Here is a 14,171-nt window from a genome sequence, read left to right on the forward strand (position 1 = left end):
AAATCCAATTCCACTGTCTCTTTGCCACGCTGCTCCGCCTGCCCCGGGGACATCATCCAGCTGGGACAGGAATTTTTCCCAGCACCGCCCTGCACGCAGCAATCCTGCCTCTCCAAGGGTTTGCTTATCTCTGTGCAGGACATGCCTGCTCCCAACTAAAAACCTTTCCATTCCCCAGCGCTGCTGCCTACGGGCTGCTATAAATAACCGCGGGAGCACGGTTCAGCTGCAGCAGCTCTGTGCTGCATGGAGCTGCGGCTGGAGCGGGGCCAACAAAATGCCGCCTCCTAATTTCAGATCCGCTTTCTCAAAATAACTCTTGTGTTTTCCCCCTTTTCCATTTTTAAACTTCGCTTTAAGAAGAGCCCACACGAAATCCCAGGCTGTCCCTCCTCTGGTTTCGGATGCTCCGCTGCCTCGCGGGGTCGGCTCCTCGTCCCCACGGGAGCTCCTGTGGCCGGGAAGCTGCTCCCCTGCCCAATTCCCCCTCCCACGCCTGTTTTAAGTTTCTTCAAAGGAAAAACAAGGGGCTGGAAGTTTGCTTTGGAAGCCAAATGCTTTTTAGGCAAGAATGGAGATTTTCCTAGTCTGCAGGGAGGTTGTTGGTGGTGGTGGAGATATCTTTAGCTCCCGGTCTGTTGGAGGAGCATGAGATGGGGTGTGAGGGTGCCATCCCCATCCCCTGTGCTTGGGGATGGAGGTTCTTTGAGGACGATGCTGCTGCCTGCCACATCTGCAGGTCCCCTGTTGTCATCTGTGGGCCCCGCAGTGACACAGGTGGGCGTTTGTGGAGGGCTAATACGTGATGGGCTTCACCCCTCCGCCTGAGTCGTGCTCACACGCTGCGGAGGAGCCGCCTCTGCCCTCGGGAGAGCCCGCGGTTTGACAGTGAGAAACCCAGAGCTGCTTTACTGGAGCAAAGCGACTCGGATGTAAACAGGAACAAAATTCAGCCTCGGGGCTTCAGTCCCTCTGCAAACAACAGTGCTGTAGCAGTATTTCAGGATTCTGTACCGAATCGGGAAAAGGGGTTATTAGCTGCTTGCGGCGGAGCGGCAGAGGGGCTGTAAGACCGATGGGGATCTTCATGTGTCTCGCCAGAGGTAATGGCTGGATTTGCTCCCTGATACATTTCTTTCTGTGAAATAACAGGGATTGCAGGGGCGGGTGAGGTTATTCAGCAGATGTAGGAGGAACCCTCTGGTTTCCTTCTGCAGGGTCAATCACTCATCTCCTGAAGAAATCAGTGCTGGAACAGAGTCCTGGGTGGCTGTGCCCATGGACAGGATTGAACAGCAAAAGTCTGGGGGCTGCCCTTGCACCTGAATGGTCTGAGGCTTGCCTACATTCCCCAGGTGGGAACACGTGTCCCTCTGTCTGTCTGCCCTCCTGGTTGAGCCCCAGCATGGCAGGAACTTTCTGCTGGGTGTAACACGTCCTTCCCAATTCTGCCGCCAGCTCTCACCTCAGTCTGCGTGGTCTTTCAGACAGCTCATTACAGTTCTGCTATGATCTGATAAATGCAGCAAGGAGCATCGGCAATTACAGCGGGTGTCAAGTGTTAATTGGGCAGCTTTCAAGATAGAGGCATTTCTTTGTGTACGTACAAAGATATGACGTGCTCGGAATAGCTTCCCCTCCTGATCTTTCGTTCTGAAGACGTGTACATTACAGTCGGTTAATGCAAGACAAATTATGTCATTCTTCTTGATTTGCCACATGTTCTGCCCATGGTGATTTGCCTCTGGGTTGTCTCATTAAGTTGTCTAAACATGGCAAATGCAGCAGCTGAACACACTCGGCAGTTTCTCGGAGTTAATCGCATTGTACACACAGACCTCCAGCATCCCCGGTTCCTGGCTGAGCCGTCAGGGCATCGCTCACCACGCCGGGGCCCAGGAGAACAGGTGTCTGCTGCGGCTGCCATCTTCTACCCACAGTTACATCTTCACCCTGATCAGGTTGCTCAGAGCCCTGGCCTGGCATGTATCCAGGGATGGAGCATCTACCACCTCATCCCTGGAAATGTGGTCCCCAAAAGCCTCTCGCCACCGGTCCGGCACCGGACAGAAGCGTGGTGCGCACAGAGCGGCATGCCGGTGATGTGGGAGCAAACAGACGGGTGTCTGTCCCGTCTGTGCATCCCCCCATGGTCCCCCTGGGATGGAGCAGGGACTCGGAGAGGCCGCAGGCGCAGAGCAGCTGGGACAGGCTGCAGCTGCGTTGTGGGCTCTGCCACAGCATCATGAGCTGCTCTGCTTCTCCGCGTGTGTGTCCTTGCCTGTGAGGGACACGCAGGGACCGAGACATCTGTGCACCCCGAGGTCTGCTGCGCAGGAGCGCTGCGGATGAGCAGGCAGGGATGCGTTAACAGCGGCGCTGCTGCTATTAATTGCATCGTGCGTACGTGTGGGGATGGTGCCAGGGCAGGCACGCTTCACAATTCCATCTCCTGTAGCATCCTTGAAGTCGCTTCTAAATTGCAAAAAAAAAAAAAAAGAGCTTTGCGTCGTCCCGAGCGTGCAGTAAATAGCGGAGCTGGAAGTGTGTCCCGGCGGCCGCGCTGCGGTGAGGCACCTGCCGCGGGTTCCGCAGCCGGGCCGGGGCTGTTTCGCTGGGTTTGGCTGCGGGGACCGTGACTCATGCAGCTGCTGCCGGGGCCAACTCTGCAAAAGTGCAGATCAGCCTGTGTGTGGGTGTGCAAAGCCCCGGCGAGGAACTCGCACATCTACCGGCTGCCTTGGCGCTTCTGAAGACCGGCTTGGGGGGTAGGTGAAGCTTTTTGGAAACCCACTAAGGGGGCTTAAACGTAGGGAGGAGCTGGAGGGGCGATATGCAGCTTGTGATGAGACCTTGCAAAACTCATCCTGCCGTGAGCTGCTGTGGGCATGAGAGGTGCCTGGTGCCAGACACCAGGAGCTGAAATCCCTTCCCTGCCCGGGGGGTTCTTCACCTGGGGCTTGCCAAAGCCCCCCGGGTTTGCCAAAGCCCCGCTGGCTCTGCCGGGAGCCTGGAGCTCAGCCCTCCCCAGCTCCCCAACCCCACAGCTCCAGTGGGGCCCTAGTGCTTATTGGGTTAAAATGTTGAATGTGCTTCAAAAAAAGGGTTTTCCCCTCCTCCCTGCTCCGCCCCCACTGCACAGTGCTCCTTTAGCCCTATTTTAGGCAGCTGTGGATTTTCTCTTCCCCCTACCCCAAAATAGCAAAAACTACCTATTTTATTGAACAAACGCCTATGAAAATCGTTTTCCTCGCCCCCGCCTTGCTGCCAGGTATTTGGCTTTATCAGCTTAGCCCCGTGACCCATCGGCAGCGTGCAGCAATCTGGATTTATCAGACTCTCAGTAACCCCCCCGAAAAGCCTGGCTTTGCGAGGAAGTGCTATTTACTGAAAATGTCATCTTTTATTTAGACTCCTGCTGCAGCCAACTCATGTCTTTTTTTCCAGGTCTGTTTAATTAGCAACCGCCGCACAGCCCCGGACACGTGTTCCCGGGTGTTTTCTTTTCTCTAATAAGCACTAGGTGGCTGTGCCGGGGCGGGAGGGGGCAGAGAAGGGCTCCTCTGCCGCGGGGAGGGGAGGGAAGCCAGAGCAAGACGAAGAGCCAAGGGCAGCTCCAATCTGACGATCACATGCTCAGAAAGCGATGAATCCCAGAAAGGGCATCTCTGCGTGCGTACCGGCTCGTCCGCCTTCCTCCTCCTCCTCCTCCTCACACAGCAGCTGTGTTGAGGTGATGGGCGCGATCCCCCCGCCTGGCACCCGGAGGGGTTGGGGATTTGGATCGCTTTTCAGGCAGAACTTGAATGCGTAAAAGTCATAATAACTCAAGTGCCAGAGCCCTTTGCCCCTGGGGCTTTTCTGTGTGTCCAGAGGTTGAGCTGAACATTTCCACCCGCTTTCAAACGGAGGGATTTGTAGCAGTTCTGTGGGTGTTTGGGAAGGGGTTTTGGCATGGGTGGGAGAGCTGGAGCAGAAGGCTGTGACTGTTGCTGATGTCAGAAATAACTTTTCTTCTCCCTTTCCTCCCTGCAGAAGAAGGCAGAGGCTGCCCACCGCATCCTGGAAGGACTGGGGCCGCAGGTGGAGCTGGTGAGTGTCACCTCGGCTGCGGGTTTGCAGAGGTCCCTGGGGGGTAGCGCAGCACCCTGCGTGCGGCTGAGCCCGCAGGAGGAAGCGGGTGCTGGCCCGGACCCCTGGCACAGCACCAGCGCAGGAAGCGAAGTGGCTGAGATGAGCACTGAGAGGCAGGCGGACACACACGCAGCTTTAACCCTTCCTTGGGCTCCTTCCTCGCTCAGCCACCTGGCAGCAGGGGCTCTGGCACGCTCTGCCTCTGCTCGGGATGCCCTGGGGGTCGGCATCTGCTGAGGGGCTGTGGGGCTGGGTGCTGGGACACTCTGTCCCATCCCGCTGCAGACAGAGCAGGGTGCTGCAGGGTGCTCTGCAACGATCTGCGACTCACACACATCCTACTGCTGTTTCCCTTGTGCACAGGAAGCTGGAAAAAAGCCATTTCACAATAAACTGTCCATTTGGGGCTTCCCCTTCATCTAGCAAAATCCAAAGTGATTGATTGCTGGAGGGGTGGCTGAGAACAACCCCTGAGGGGGCAGGTAATGGAGGAGGGTGCTGGAAAAAGGTCCTTCTGCAGCGACGCTGCTGGAAGGTTCTGTGGAGCTGGATGTGGTCTGAGGGAGCATCACTTGCCGTGGAGGGGGCTGCTCCTGCCGGGGAGCGGGCAGCTCACAGTCATCAGCACTGGTACTAATTGCTGTCTTCCCCGGGTGTGTAAGGGAGAGGTCACAAGGGAATTAGTGCTCGCTGCTGCTACGTGTCAGAGCTTGTTTCCTTGTTTGGGGAGGTAGCGCTCATTATTTTTCCTTTGAGTCACCAGGGTCAAACCCTTTGCTCTTTCTGCTCTAAAGATTCGCAGTGCTTGGGGTTGGTGCTTCCTTATCCAGAAGATGTTGCATTTCTTTTCCTTCCTCCCACTGCACCCCTTGGCTTTTTTCCCTTTTTTCCCTTTTTTAGTTTGTTGATGCTTTGTCCTTGGGTACCAACACTGCACAGCAGGGAGCTGTAGCAGAAGCCAGTGCAAACCTTTCCTCTATGTCCCTGCCGTACTCCTGGGAGGACGGAGGAAACCTCTGCTGAGAAAACCCTGCAAAACCCCAACCAGGTTCTGCTTGCGGGCTGTCTCATCTGTGGCCCGGCCCCCACGCCGTGCTGGGCAAAACAGCACCCGGGACTTGCCAACGGCCTCTGAGAGACGAGATGAATAGTCAGATCTTCTTCTGAGCTGGAAAGGAAGCAGCTCCAGGAAGGAGAGCAGCTCTGCTGCTCTGCACGCACACGCTGTGCACCAGCGCTGGAGCTGCCGCAGCCCAGACGCCTCTTGCAGGGGGGTCGGGGCAGCTGGTGCTAATCCTGTGCAAAGCCTCTGCAAGGAGCGGTGGTGGCCGTCACCCAAATGCAGGGTCTTGGGTCACTGTCAGCCCTGCTTGAGCTGCTGATCTTTCATTTGGTTGTTCGGAGAGCTCTGGTTGTTGTGTGTGCAGCAGCAGTGGTGACAGATGCACATCAGTGATGGGGCAGCTCGCCCGAGCACGATGGTGCGAGGAGAGGGACACACTGATCCGGTCTGGGTTCCCTCTGGGGCAGGAGGAGGTTGTGTCTCAGTGAACCAGGGCTCTGCTCATTTCATCCCTGCAATGTAGAGGGACCATTTTAAACATGACCCCTTGTTTTCTCCAGGGAGAAATGTCATTGAGATGTGTAGTCTGAACATTGCAGTGGCCAGAAAGCAATTGAGACCTTTCATTCTGTTTTATTTCGAAGGAGCTTTAAGTAAATCCAAGGTTTTTCCAGTAATAGCTTTGCATTGCAATTCTGTTTTCCTTAAATGTCATCCCCCAGATAAATGCATTACACGTCCCTTACCCTGGAGAAATGCCGTGGATGTTTTGAACATGTCACCGTACCCAGCTGATCTGTCAGGTTGACTCCTGCTCTCCCATCGGGAAAGCTGTAATTCTGTGCAGGTTGTGGATGACTCTGAGGGAAGATGCTGTTTCTCAGTCCCTGCCCTGTTGAGAACAGAGTTTAACTGTTTAGTGTGTTCTCTGTGGGGTAGGTAGATCTTGTCTCCTGGGCTTGCACCACTGCAGACAGACATATCTTTGAGATGTTGGTGTCATGTAGATATTGGTTTTTGGATCCCAGAATTTCTTGTTTCTGAATGTTTGGGCATTTCTTTTCAAATGATGTATCCAGCACTTGTCTATTAACACTTAGGTTTGCTAACTAAGAATTTAAGTGTCTGTTTATATGATAGATAAGTAGTAGTGGAAAAGAACCAGCAGCCTTTGGAGAGCTGAGTGGCATTAGGGCATCCGTGGTGTCCACGTGCACATAAGCATCTTCTAACCCAGGTGCAAACCAAACTGTTTACTCCACCGCCATCTCCCAGGAGGACGGTCTGTGTGGCTCACCACATGCCAGCTTGTTTGCTTTGATTTTTATGAGCACAGAGGGAAGAGAGGCACTTTTATTTATCAGTATTTCCAGTTCCTGCACTCCTCTTCCAAGAGGCTGTGCCTGGTTAAGGCTGCCGGGCCGTTCCTCCAGTGGAGCCTTCCCAGGGTGACCGTGGACGTGATGCTCCGGAGCCGTAGCGTGATTTCTCCTCTCTGTGGTGCAAACCTGCCTCTTTCCAGCTACGTGATGAGATGGACGTCTGTGTTCCTCTGAGCTTTCCAAGCGTGAAGTGCACAGCCAGCTCCGAGCCTGGAGCTGGACCAGCAGATCTGAGAGGATTCATGATAGAAATCCCCCTGGGGAAGGGGCACCACGGAGAACATGTCCCCATCTGGGGGACCTCCTTGTTCCCTCTCATCTGCCCTGGCACTGCTGGGTGTCTCCATTGGTTCATCTGGCCACGTCTGTCACCCTGAGCTCCTCCATCTGCCTCTTCCACATGGGGGTTACTTGTGCTTTCCCAGCGAAGAGGGACAGGTCCAAGGGCAGCCAGAAGAAGCTGATGACCTGCTGGTGCCGAGATGCGGTGGTGATGGGCTGCAGAGAGTCGGGAGAGCTGCTACCTCCAGTCTCCTTTCATTTCCCCGTGTGTGGCAGGGCAGAGTGAGGCAGTGTTTGTTTTATACAGGGCAGTAGAAACAGGCCGGTCGTGTGGGAAATGAGCTTCTGTGCCAAGCACTGGTGATAGTGATAGGGAAATATCATGGAGGAGTTGAGAATAACGCCTTCTCCCAAATGGAGGAGAGAGGAACCCACCCATGTTCACAGGTCCTGTCCTCTCCAGTGCCGCTCACCTGACTGAGCGGATGTTCAGCAGATGTTTTGCTCTTTTCCTGTGTTTAATCTATGGATGGGAAGGGAAAGGTCATGGGGGCAGTGACTGGCTGGAGGTGACCGGGGATGGATCCAGATCTTGCATCTGGTGTTGGAGACAGCTGTGGTCACCGGGCTCTCCAAAGGGCAACGCTGGGCAGAACTCGTGTCCTACCGGAGCCCAGTGCCCCTCCTGAGCGACAGACAAGAGCATCGCTCTGCGCAGGGGGTGCCGGGGGCTGCGGTGACATGCCTGGGGACCAACTCACCCCTGTCTGCAGCCGCCTGTGCCTGGTTCCCGGGGAGAGCCCCGTCAGGCTTTTGCTGCGTAGACATAACAATTTGCAGCGCACAGAGTGTCTCTTCCTGCTCCCCGAGCCCCCTCTCCCCTCACCTCCCCCGTGTCATATGTTCCTGAGCGCACTGCGTTTTTCAATCAGTGAATCACAACCACATACTCCGCCAGGCCGCCGTGGTGGGGATTATGTCGCAAATCGCTTGTTGGGAGCCAGCTCGCTCACTGCCTGCCCTGCCCCGGGCTGAGCCGGGGTGCACCGGGACTCGAGCGATGCTGCCGGGAACCAGCACCCCCCAGTACAGTGGGGGAGCGGGACTGGGGGTGATGGGTGGGCTGGGGGTGCGGGGACGGGCGCCTGTGCTGGCACCGCTCGGGGAGACGGGAGGACGCCGAGGCGGCAGCGCTTCTGATGGGTTTAAGTCTCTAAATGTCAGACTGTACCATTTATGCCTTCATTTCTCTTATTTATTTCAGCCATTATACAACCAGCCTTCAGACACCAGGCAATACCATGAAAACATTAAAATGTAAGTACGTGGCAATAAAAGGCTATTTGAAATGTCAGGTTGGGCGTTAGGCTGGAGCGGGAGGGATGTTCGCTCACTCCCAGACCTCGATTAAAGCTGCCAAGGACTCGTGAGCATCCTTTTACAGCTGACGTTTCACTGCTCCGGGTGCCTGAAGCGCAAACCAGCTCCAGGAGCTCAGCAGTTGGGAGCTGTGGGTTCAGACAGATGCTGAATGTGTCATTTGATTTTTTGGGGGGTGTGGATGTTCATCCTGTCCGCTGTTTTAGTGTTTTCCGTGATTATGCTCACATTGGGCACTTTCTTCTGTGTTTCACAAATACCAAGGCATGAAATCAGCTGCCAGCACATGTGTATGTGTTTACATGCATGAAAGATGAGGTAAAATGAAAAGTTGCAATTACAATTAGATTTTCGTGAAGCACCTCTTGAATGTCTCATAACAACGGGTTATTTCAGAGGTGCTTACCGAGACTTAACAATCATCTAATTTGACTTACCACCTGAATACAGGATTTAATCATCAACCTGCATTTAATAACCACAGTGACTTCCTGAACGCAGAAGAAATATAACAGATAATGAGAACAGCAACAATTGTGATTGTTGTTGGAAATCTAAACAGTCAAACCAGATCTGAAACTTTTTTCTGCCTTGAACAAACCCAATAAACCACCTGTATGGCATCGGGTGCTGGCCCAAGGACGTGCTTTCTGTGTCGTGGCTCAGCCCTGGCACTGATGGCATGTGGCCGTCACCATCTCTCAGGGTGCCCCGACCCCTCTTTTCTCTCGAAGTGCTCCACCGCCCTCAGGAGCCGGGCGCTGATGGTGGCCGTTTCAAGCTGATAGCTGTTTTTCTCCTTGAAAGAACAAGTTAAAAGTACATCCAGATACTTCACCCACTCTCCCTTCCCCTGCCAACATTTGCAGTGATGTTTTCCCGTGATTTAAATGATTTCCTGTCCTTGGTTGCTGCCTGAAAGATGGGCACGAATGAGAGGGACCTGACTGCGCAGGTCAGGAGTGGAACTGGTAAGATGATGTGAAGCCCCGTCCAACCATCTTCTTGTGCCGCCAGATGCTCCTCCTCATCCTGTCATTTGTGGCATCCTGAGGGTTATTATGGTGGCAGTGAGAGACCAAGGAGAGGTCGGGGCAGGCAGGTTTGGGGTTAATGTTCGCTGTGATTAATGCTGCAAAACTATGGGAAGGAAGCCACGCGTTTTAATGAAAAGCCTCGGTCCCAACCTTCCAGAAACCTCACAATTAGCTGCCTTCAGCTGGTTATTGATGCCAGCCGAGCACATTCGTGGATCTAGGTCAGCAAAAGGCCCTTGAGCAATCTGGGCTCCAGATGTTTGCTGCTTTTGACCGTGAGCCTGTCTCGGAGATCCTGGGGCCTGAACTGCACGTTGTGACTTGTTGATGGACATGCAGAGAAATTGCTGTGTCCTGTTCTCCCATCTCTTGTGTCTTTTGCTCTCCCATCTCGCTGCTGTACATTAAAGGACATTTGGATGCTTGGGAGGCAGGTATAAAATCAAGATTTCAGTGATTCTTCTAAGCAAACAATTCAGGGTCCTTTGACCAAAAGGAAAAGGTTTAAACTTCTCTGTTTGGACCAAGTCACGCTTGGATGTTCAAATCCGACCTCCAGCTTCTCTGTGGACTGCATTGGAAGATATTTTTTGTTCTTTCCTTGTTCTTAGTGTGTTTGTTCCTTTTTGCTCTAGAAGAGCAGCTTCTGCTCTGCAGCCTGAAGGTGGCTGTTTCACTAAGAGAAGGAACAATCCTTGGTGTGCTGGGAATCATCAGCCAACTGCAGTCGGGCACCAGCAGTTCAGCTGCCAGGACACCACAGGTTGTGTTTTGCCGAGGTGGAACTGAGTGCAGGTTCTTCTGAACAACGCCACCTTGCGCAGATTAAGCCACGAGGAAAAGGTCTTATGGTGCGGTGCTGGAAAATCATCTCGGTTATGATTCCGTCCACGAAACCTCACTGCGTGCTGGATCTGCTGCGCTAATACTGCTCCTGTGAGAAGCTGGGTTGGAGCCTCATCGCTGGGCTCAGGAGGATGGCCAGGCTGTTACTTACAAATACCTTTTTTCTTCTTTTTTTAAAGACTTTCTAGGGTGGATTTTTTCCTCAGTTGAACATTTACAAGCATCAGTGGGAAGGCATTTGAATATCAGAAAGCCAGGATTCCTCGATTTCTCTACAGCGATACTCTGCGCCTTGCAACACTAGTTTAATTCTTCCTGCTTGTTTGCTTTGCTTTTCAGCTGGGATGAGTCACTTATGCAAATAGAGCTGGCTGGGGAGTTACAGAGAGAATTTCTACTCTTAGTGAAATGTTACCGGTCTCTTATTTTCATGGAGTTTTATGGCCTGTCTCCTATTCAGTGCAGTTAAAATTAATTTCATGCCCCAGTTCATTCCGGTGTTTGCAGCTTTAGAAGCTTTTAAGTCCTATTTAGCTGCCTGGCGGTGCTTTGTTACCGGCTGCTTGGGTCCCTCTGCTTCACCTGCAGGACTCGAGCAGACGTGGTTAATTTTGTATGTGACATCTGCCGCGGGAGCTGAGGCGCCCTTGAGTGGTTTGTGCCAAAGACTTTGACCTACCTTTGATGGGACCGTGTCCTTTCTGTTTGAAACACCCGCTTTGCTGGAGGGAAGGGCTCTGCCGCGCTCTCATCAAGGAGAGACGGAGCTGGATGGTGTTTTGTGTCCTCATTTCCATAGGGATGGAGTGAGCTTTGCCCCCTCAGCTCGCTCGGCCCTTGCTGTCTTTACGTGAATGTTCTGGCGTTGCAGTGGCCTGATAGGTTCTTTCAAGATGCTTTGCAGCCCTGAACACAACTGGAGGCCAGTTTGAATGGTGCTACATCAGCTGAGAGGGTTGCAAGGACTCATTAGTTTGTGGGGTTTTTAAAAATTTTGCCAAAATACTGCAACAAATGCAGAGGACACTTAGTTTTGCACCAGTGCATCTGGTCTGGGGCTCTTATTTCAGCGTTTTGCCAGCTGGAGGTACAAGGATGAGAGCTGCTCTCCCTGCCCTGCCGCTGTAGTGATGCTGTGCATTCCCCAGACTCCTGGCACCGCAGATGTTAACCTGCTTCCCTCAGAGTGTTTGCAAAATGACAAGATGATGTTCACACAAGCAGGATCAATTACCTGCTGCCTACCTGGAGAGACGTTCTCCGCGGGGCCTTCATCTCTGCGGCAGGAGATCCCTGCTCGGTCAGCCGCGAAGCGCAGCCCGGTAGGACTCGCCTCCCCTCCTTCCCCAAGCAGTCAGCTTGAAATATCAGGCTGCGGGTTTGTGTTTGAAAGCAAAACGCGAGCTTCTGAGCTCAAAAGGAAAAGCGAAAAGCGCAGGGGAAGTACGTGCAAGGTGCTGTTCCCAGGGTTTGCTTTAAACATTCCCTTCACGCTTGGTTTTACACTGAAATTCAGGAACGTCAGGGTGAAACCAGGCTGCATCCCCTTGGGATGCTTGCAGAGGTGTTGGAGGAGCCGCGTTTGAGCGTGATTCTGGGTTTTTGTGTGGTTCTGCAGACCCAGCAGCAAAGCTGTCTTTGCTGTTAATATTTGCACATCTGGGTTGCTGTCTGCAGCTGAGAGCGTTTTTCTTTTCTTGTTTTTCCTTTTTCTTTTTGCGGTGGGTGGGCAGGAACTTTGCAGAATCCAAATGTGAAGTCTGGGTTTTCAGAGAGGTTTACGGGCTTCTGAATATCTTTTTCTTTTTGAAATGCCTCTCCCCTTACTCCCCAAAGAGCAGAGGAGCTTTCTTTGGAAAATCTACTAACTACAGCTTTGCAAATCACTTGTCACTTTGGAAAATTTAAGTCTTCTTTTCATTACTGGCTGTTTAGGGGTTTTAGTAGCACTGGATTGCCTCTCAGTTCATAGTGGAAGCCTGACATGTAACACAAATGCTCTTCCAAACCCTGTCATTACTAATGCATTCTCTTTCAGGTCTTTTTATTAGCGCTTGCAGACATTTTCCTCATTAGAAATTCACCTAGCAGCTCCCCGCTCATTCCATTCAAGGTTTTTCATCTCTTTTATTCTCTCTTTGCATGCACTAGGGCAGAACGATTACCTTGTGATGAATTACTAAATGATGGAGGCACACACCGCAACCTTTTGCCTCTTGCTCTTGCCAGTGAAAAGCCAAGTGCTGGTTTGGGGTGTAATATATCTGGCAACACTTGGGATCGCAACGTCAGCTTGGGCTTCAAGGGAAGGGAAAGGTGTAGGACACGTGCCCGAGCGATGGTAGAAGTGGTTTTGCACTTGGACTTGTCTCATTTTGGTCCTGAGCTTGTAGGTACTGAATGGGACGGGCTGGAATTTCCCATCTGATGTGAAGAACTGTGGCTGTGGATGTAGCTGCTGCCCAGGGGAGTCACTTGCGCTCCTCAGTGGGAACATCTTCACAAGGAGATGGCACCGCAGGGACCTGGACAAGGTGCCCATGTTTGCCCAGGCATCTCCTCCTCGGAGCACAAGCGTCTCACGGGCCTCAGCGTGCGAATCACCAAGTGAATTAACAGCACAAACATTTTCACGAATTATAGTGATGACTTTGGACCTCCAAAGCTGAATGCATTTCGGACTTGCAGGACATGATTGAAGAAGTCGGAAGACCTCCATCCAGATGGCTTCTTTCTCCACAGCCTGCCTGCCCGTATATCCAGACCTGCAGGCCTCTGCCACTCTGCTCCCAGTGGCACTAATGGTCCATCCCAGTGCTCAAGGGCGCTGGGGTAGATTAGCTAAAGACTTGCTCTGCTTTTCTTCCCCCCAAAGCATTTTTGGATATTGCAAGGAAACCACTCCAAACAGCTGGCTTTCTGGGAACGTGCCCTGCCTCGGGGTTACCAGGTCACAGTGTGTCACCAGCTGGAGCCGTGTGCTCCGGCTGTTTCAGAGCAGGGAAATGAATGTGTTGCGATGACCCGTGAAGAGAACGACCCGCTCCCTGCCCTCTCCGCAGGGCGTCTGGCAGCGAGATGTGGCCCCGAGCTGCAGGGTGGGATCCTGGCGCCAGCGATGCACGGGGCGGGCGTACCTGCGGGACACAGCCATTTCTGTAGCCTCTGCGTTACCTCTTGGCCCGTTTCACCTTGGAGTATTCTTGCTGTGCTCCACAGGTCCTGTGGTTTGCAGATTTCCAGCCTCGCTGGCAGCGCTTTGTTTGGCTGGAATTACCAGAGACCCCCGTTTCTGACCCTTGCCTGCACGATCCATCTCACCGTGCGATGGCTTTGCCAGCTGCTCACTGCTCCCATCGCTCTGTGCAGGCTGTTTGCACGGGCTGCTTGATGAAAGATGCTCCCGTGTAATTAAATACCCCTGATTAGTTTTGATCAAACAGCAAACTTCCTTTCATCTCGTCTTGCATGGGCTGAAGGTCTCTGCAGGCCAGGCCAGGTGCGCTGCCCTGCATTGGCTCTTTGTATCCTTGGGATTCTTATCCCAGGGTTTGGCGGTGGTCACAGACGTGCACACACCAGCACCGACACGCATGCGTGCACAGGCGTCCTTTTAAGATCGTGGCCTCCAGAAGGACCGTAGCCAAGTCGTTTGTGTAGACCTGAGCCAAGTAACTCAAAAGGCAGAGTTACAGGTTCTCTCCTCGACTGGCTTCTTTATGAAAGCCTGAAAACAAAACCAGCCTTGCGCCAAGCCGGGTAAAGGTGGAAGCAGCTGTTCCCACAGGGCTCCCTTTGCCTTGTGGAGCAGGAGATGGATGTCACTCGGGTACTTGGTTTGGAGGCTGGCTCTGAGAACCACGCTCAGATGTGGGGCTCACCGGCTGGGTCCGTGGGGCTGTGCGATGAGGATGAGTTATGCAAGGATGAAAAGCTCTTGTGGAATCACGCCCAGAATTATAGATAGTATTTGAATTCTGCTTCCTCTGCTGGTGGCAGGTGTCGCTCAAACATCAAGCTTTGAGTTTGGTTTCACTGGTTCGGTCT

General features: G+C 53.1%; 1 protein-coding gene across 26 annotated transcripts in view; it reads left to right on the forward strand.

Moving 5' to 3' along the window:
- The window catches only part of NCOR2 (nuclear receptor corepressor 2), a 214,985-nt gene that overhangs the window by 112,954 nt on the left and 87,860 nt on the right, over nt 1–14,171 (forward strand). For all 26 annotated transcript variants that reach the window (XM_065033392.1, XM_065033393.1, XM_065033382.1 and 23 more), the window contains 2 exons: nt 4,036–4,092; nt 8,126–8,178. In XM_065033392.1, coding sequence (XP_064889464.1) covers nt 4,036–4,092; nt 8,126–8,178 — 110 coding nt within the window. The remainder of the gene's footprint in view (nt 1–4,035; nt 4,093–8,125; nt 8,179–14,171) is intronic.

This window comes from Columba livia, chromosome 17 (assembly GCF_036013475.1).
Source record: "Columba livia isolate bColLiv1 breed racing homer chromosome 17, bColLiv1.pat.W.v2, whole genome shotgun sequence".
In the NCBI taxonomy this organism is placed as follows: Eukaryota; Metazoa; Chordata; class Aves; order Columbiformes; family Columbidae; genus Columba; species Columba livia.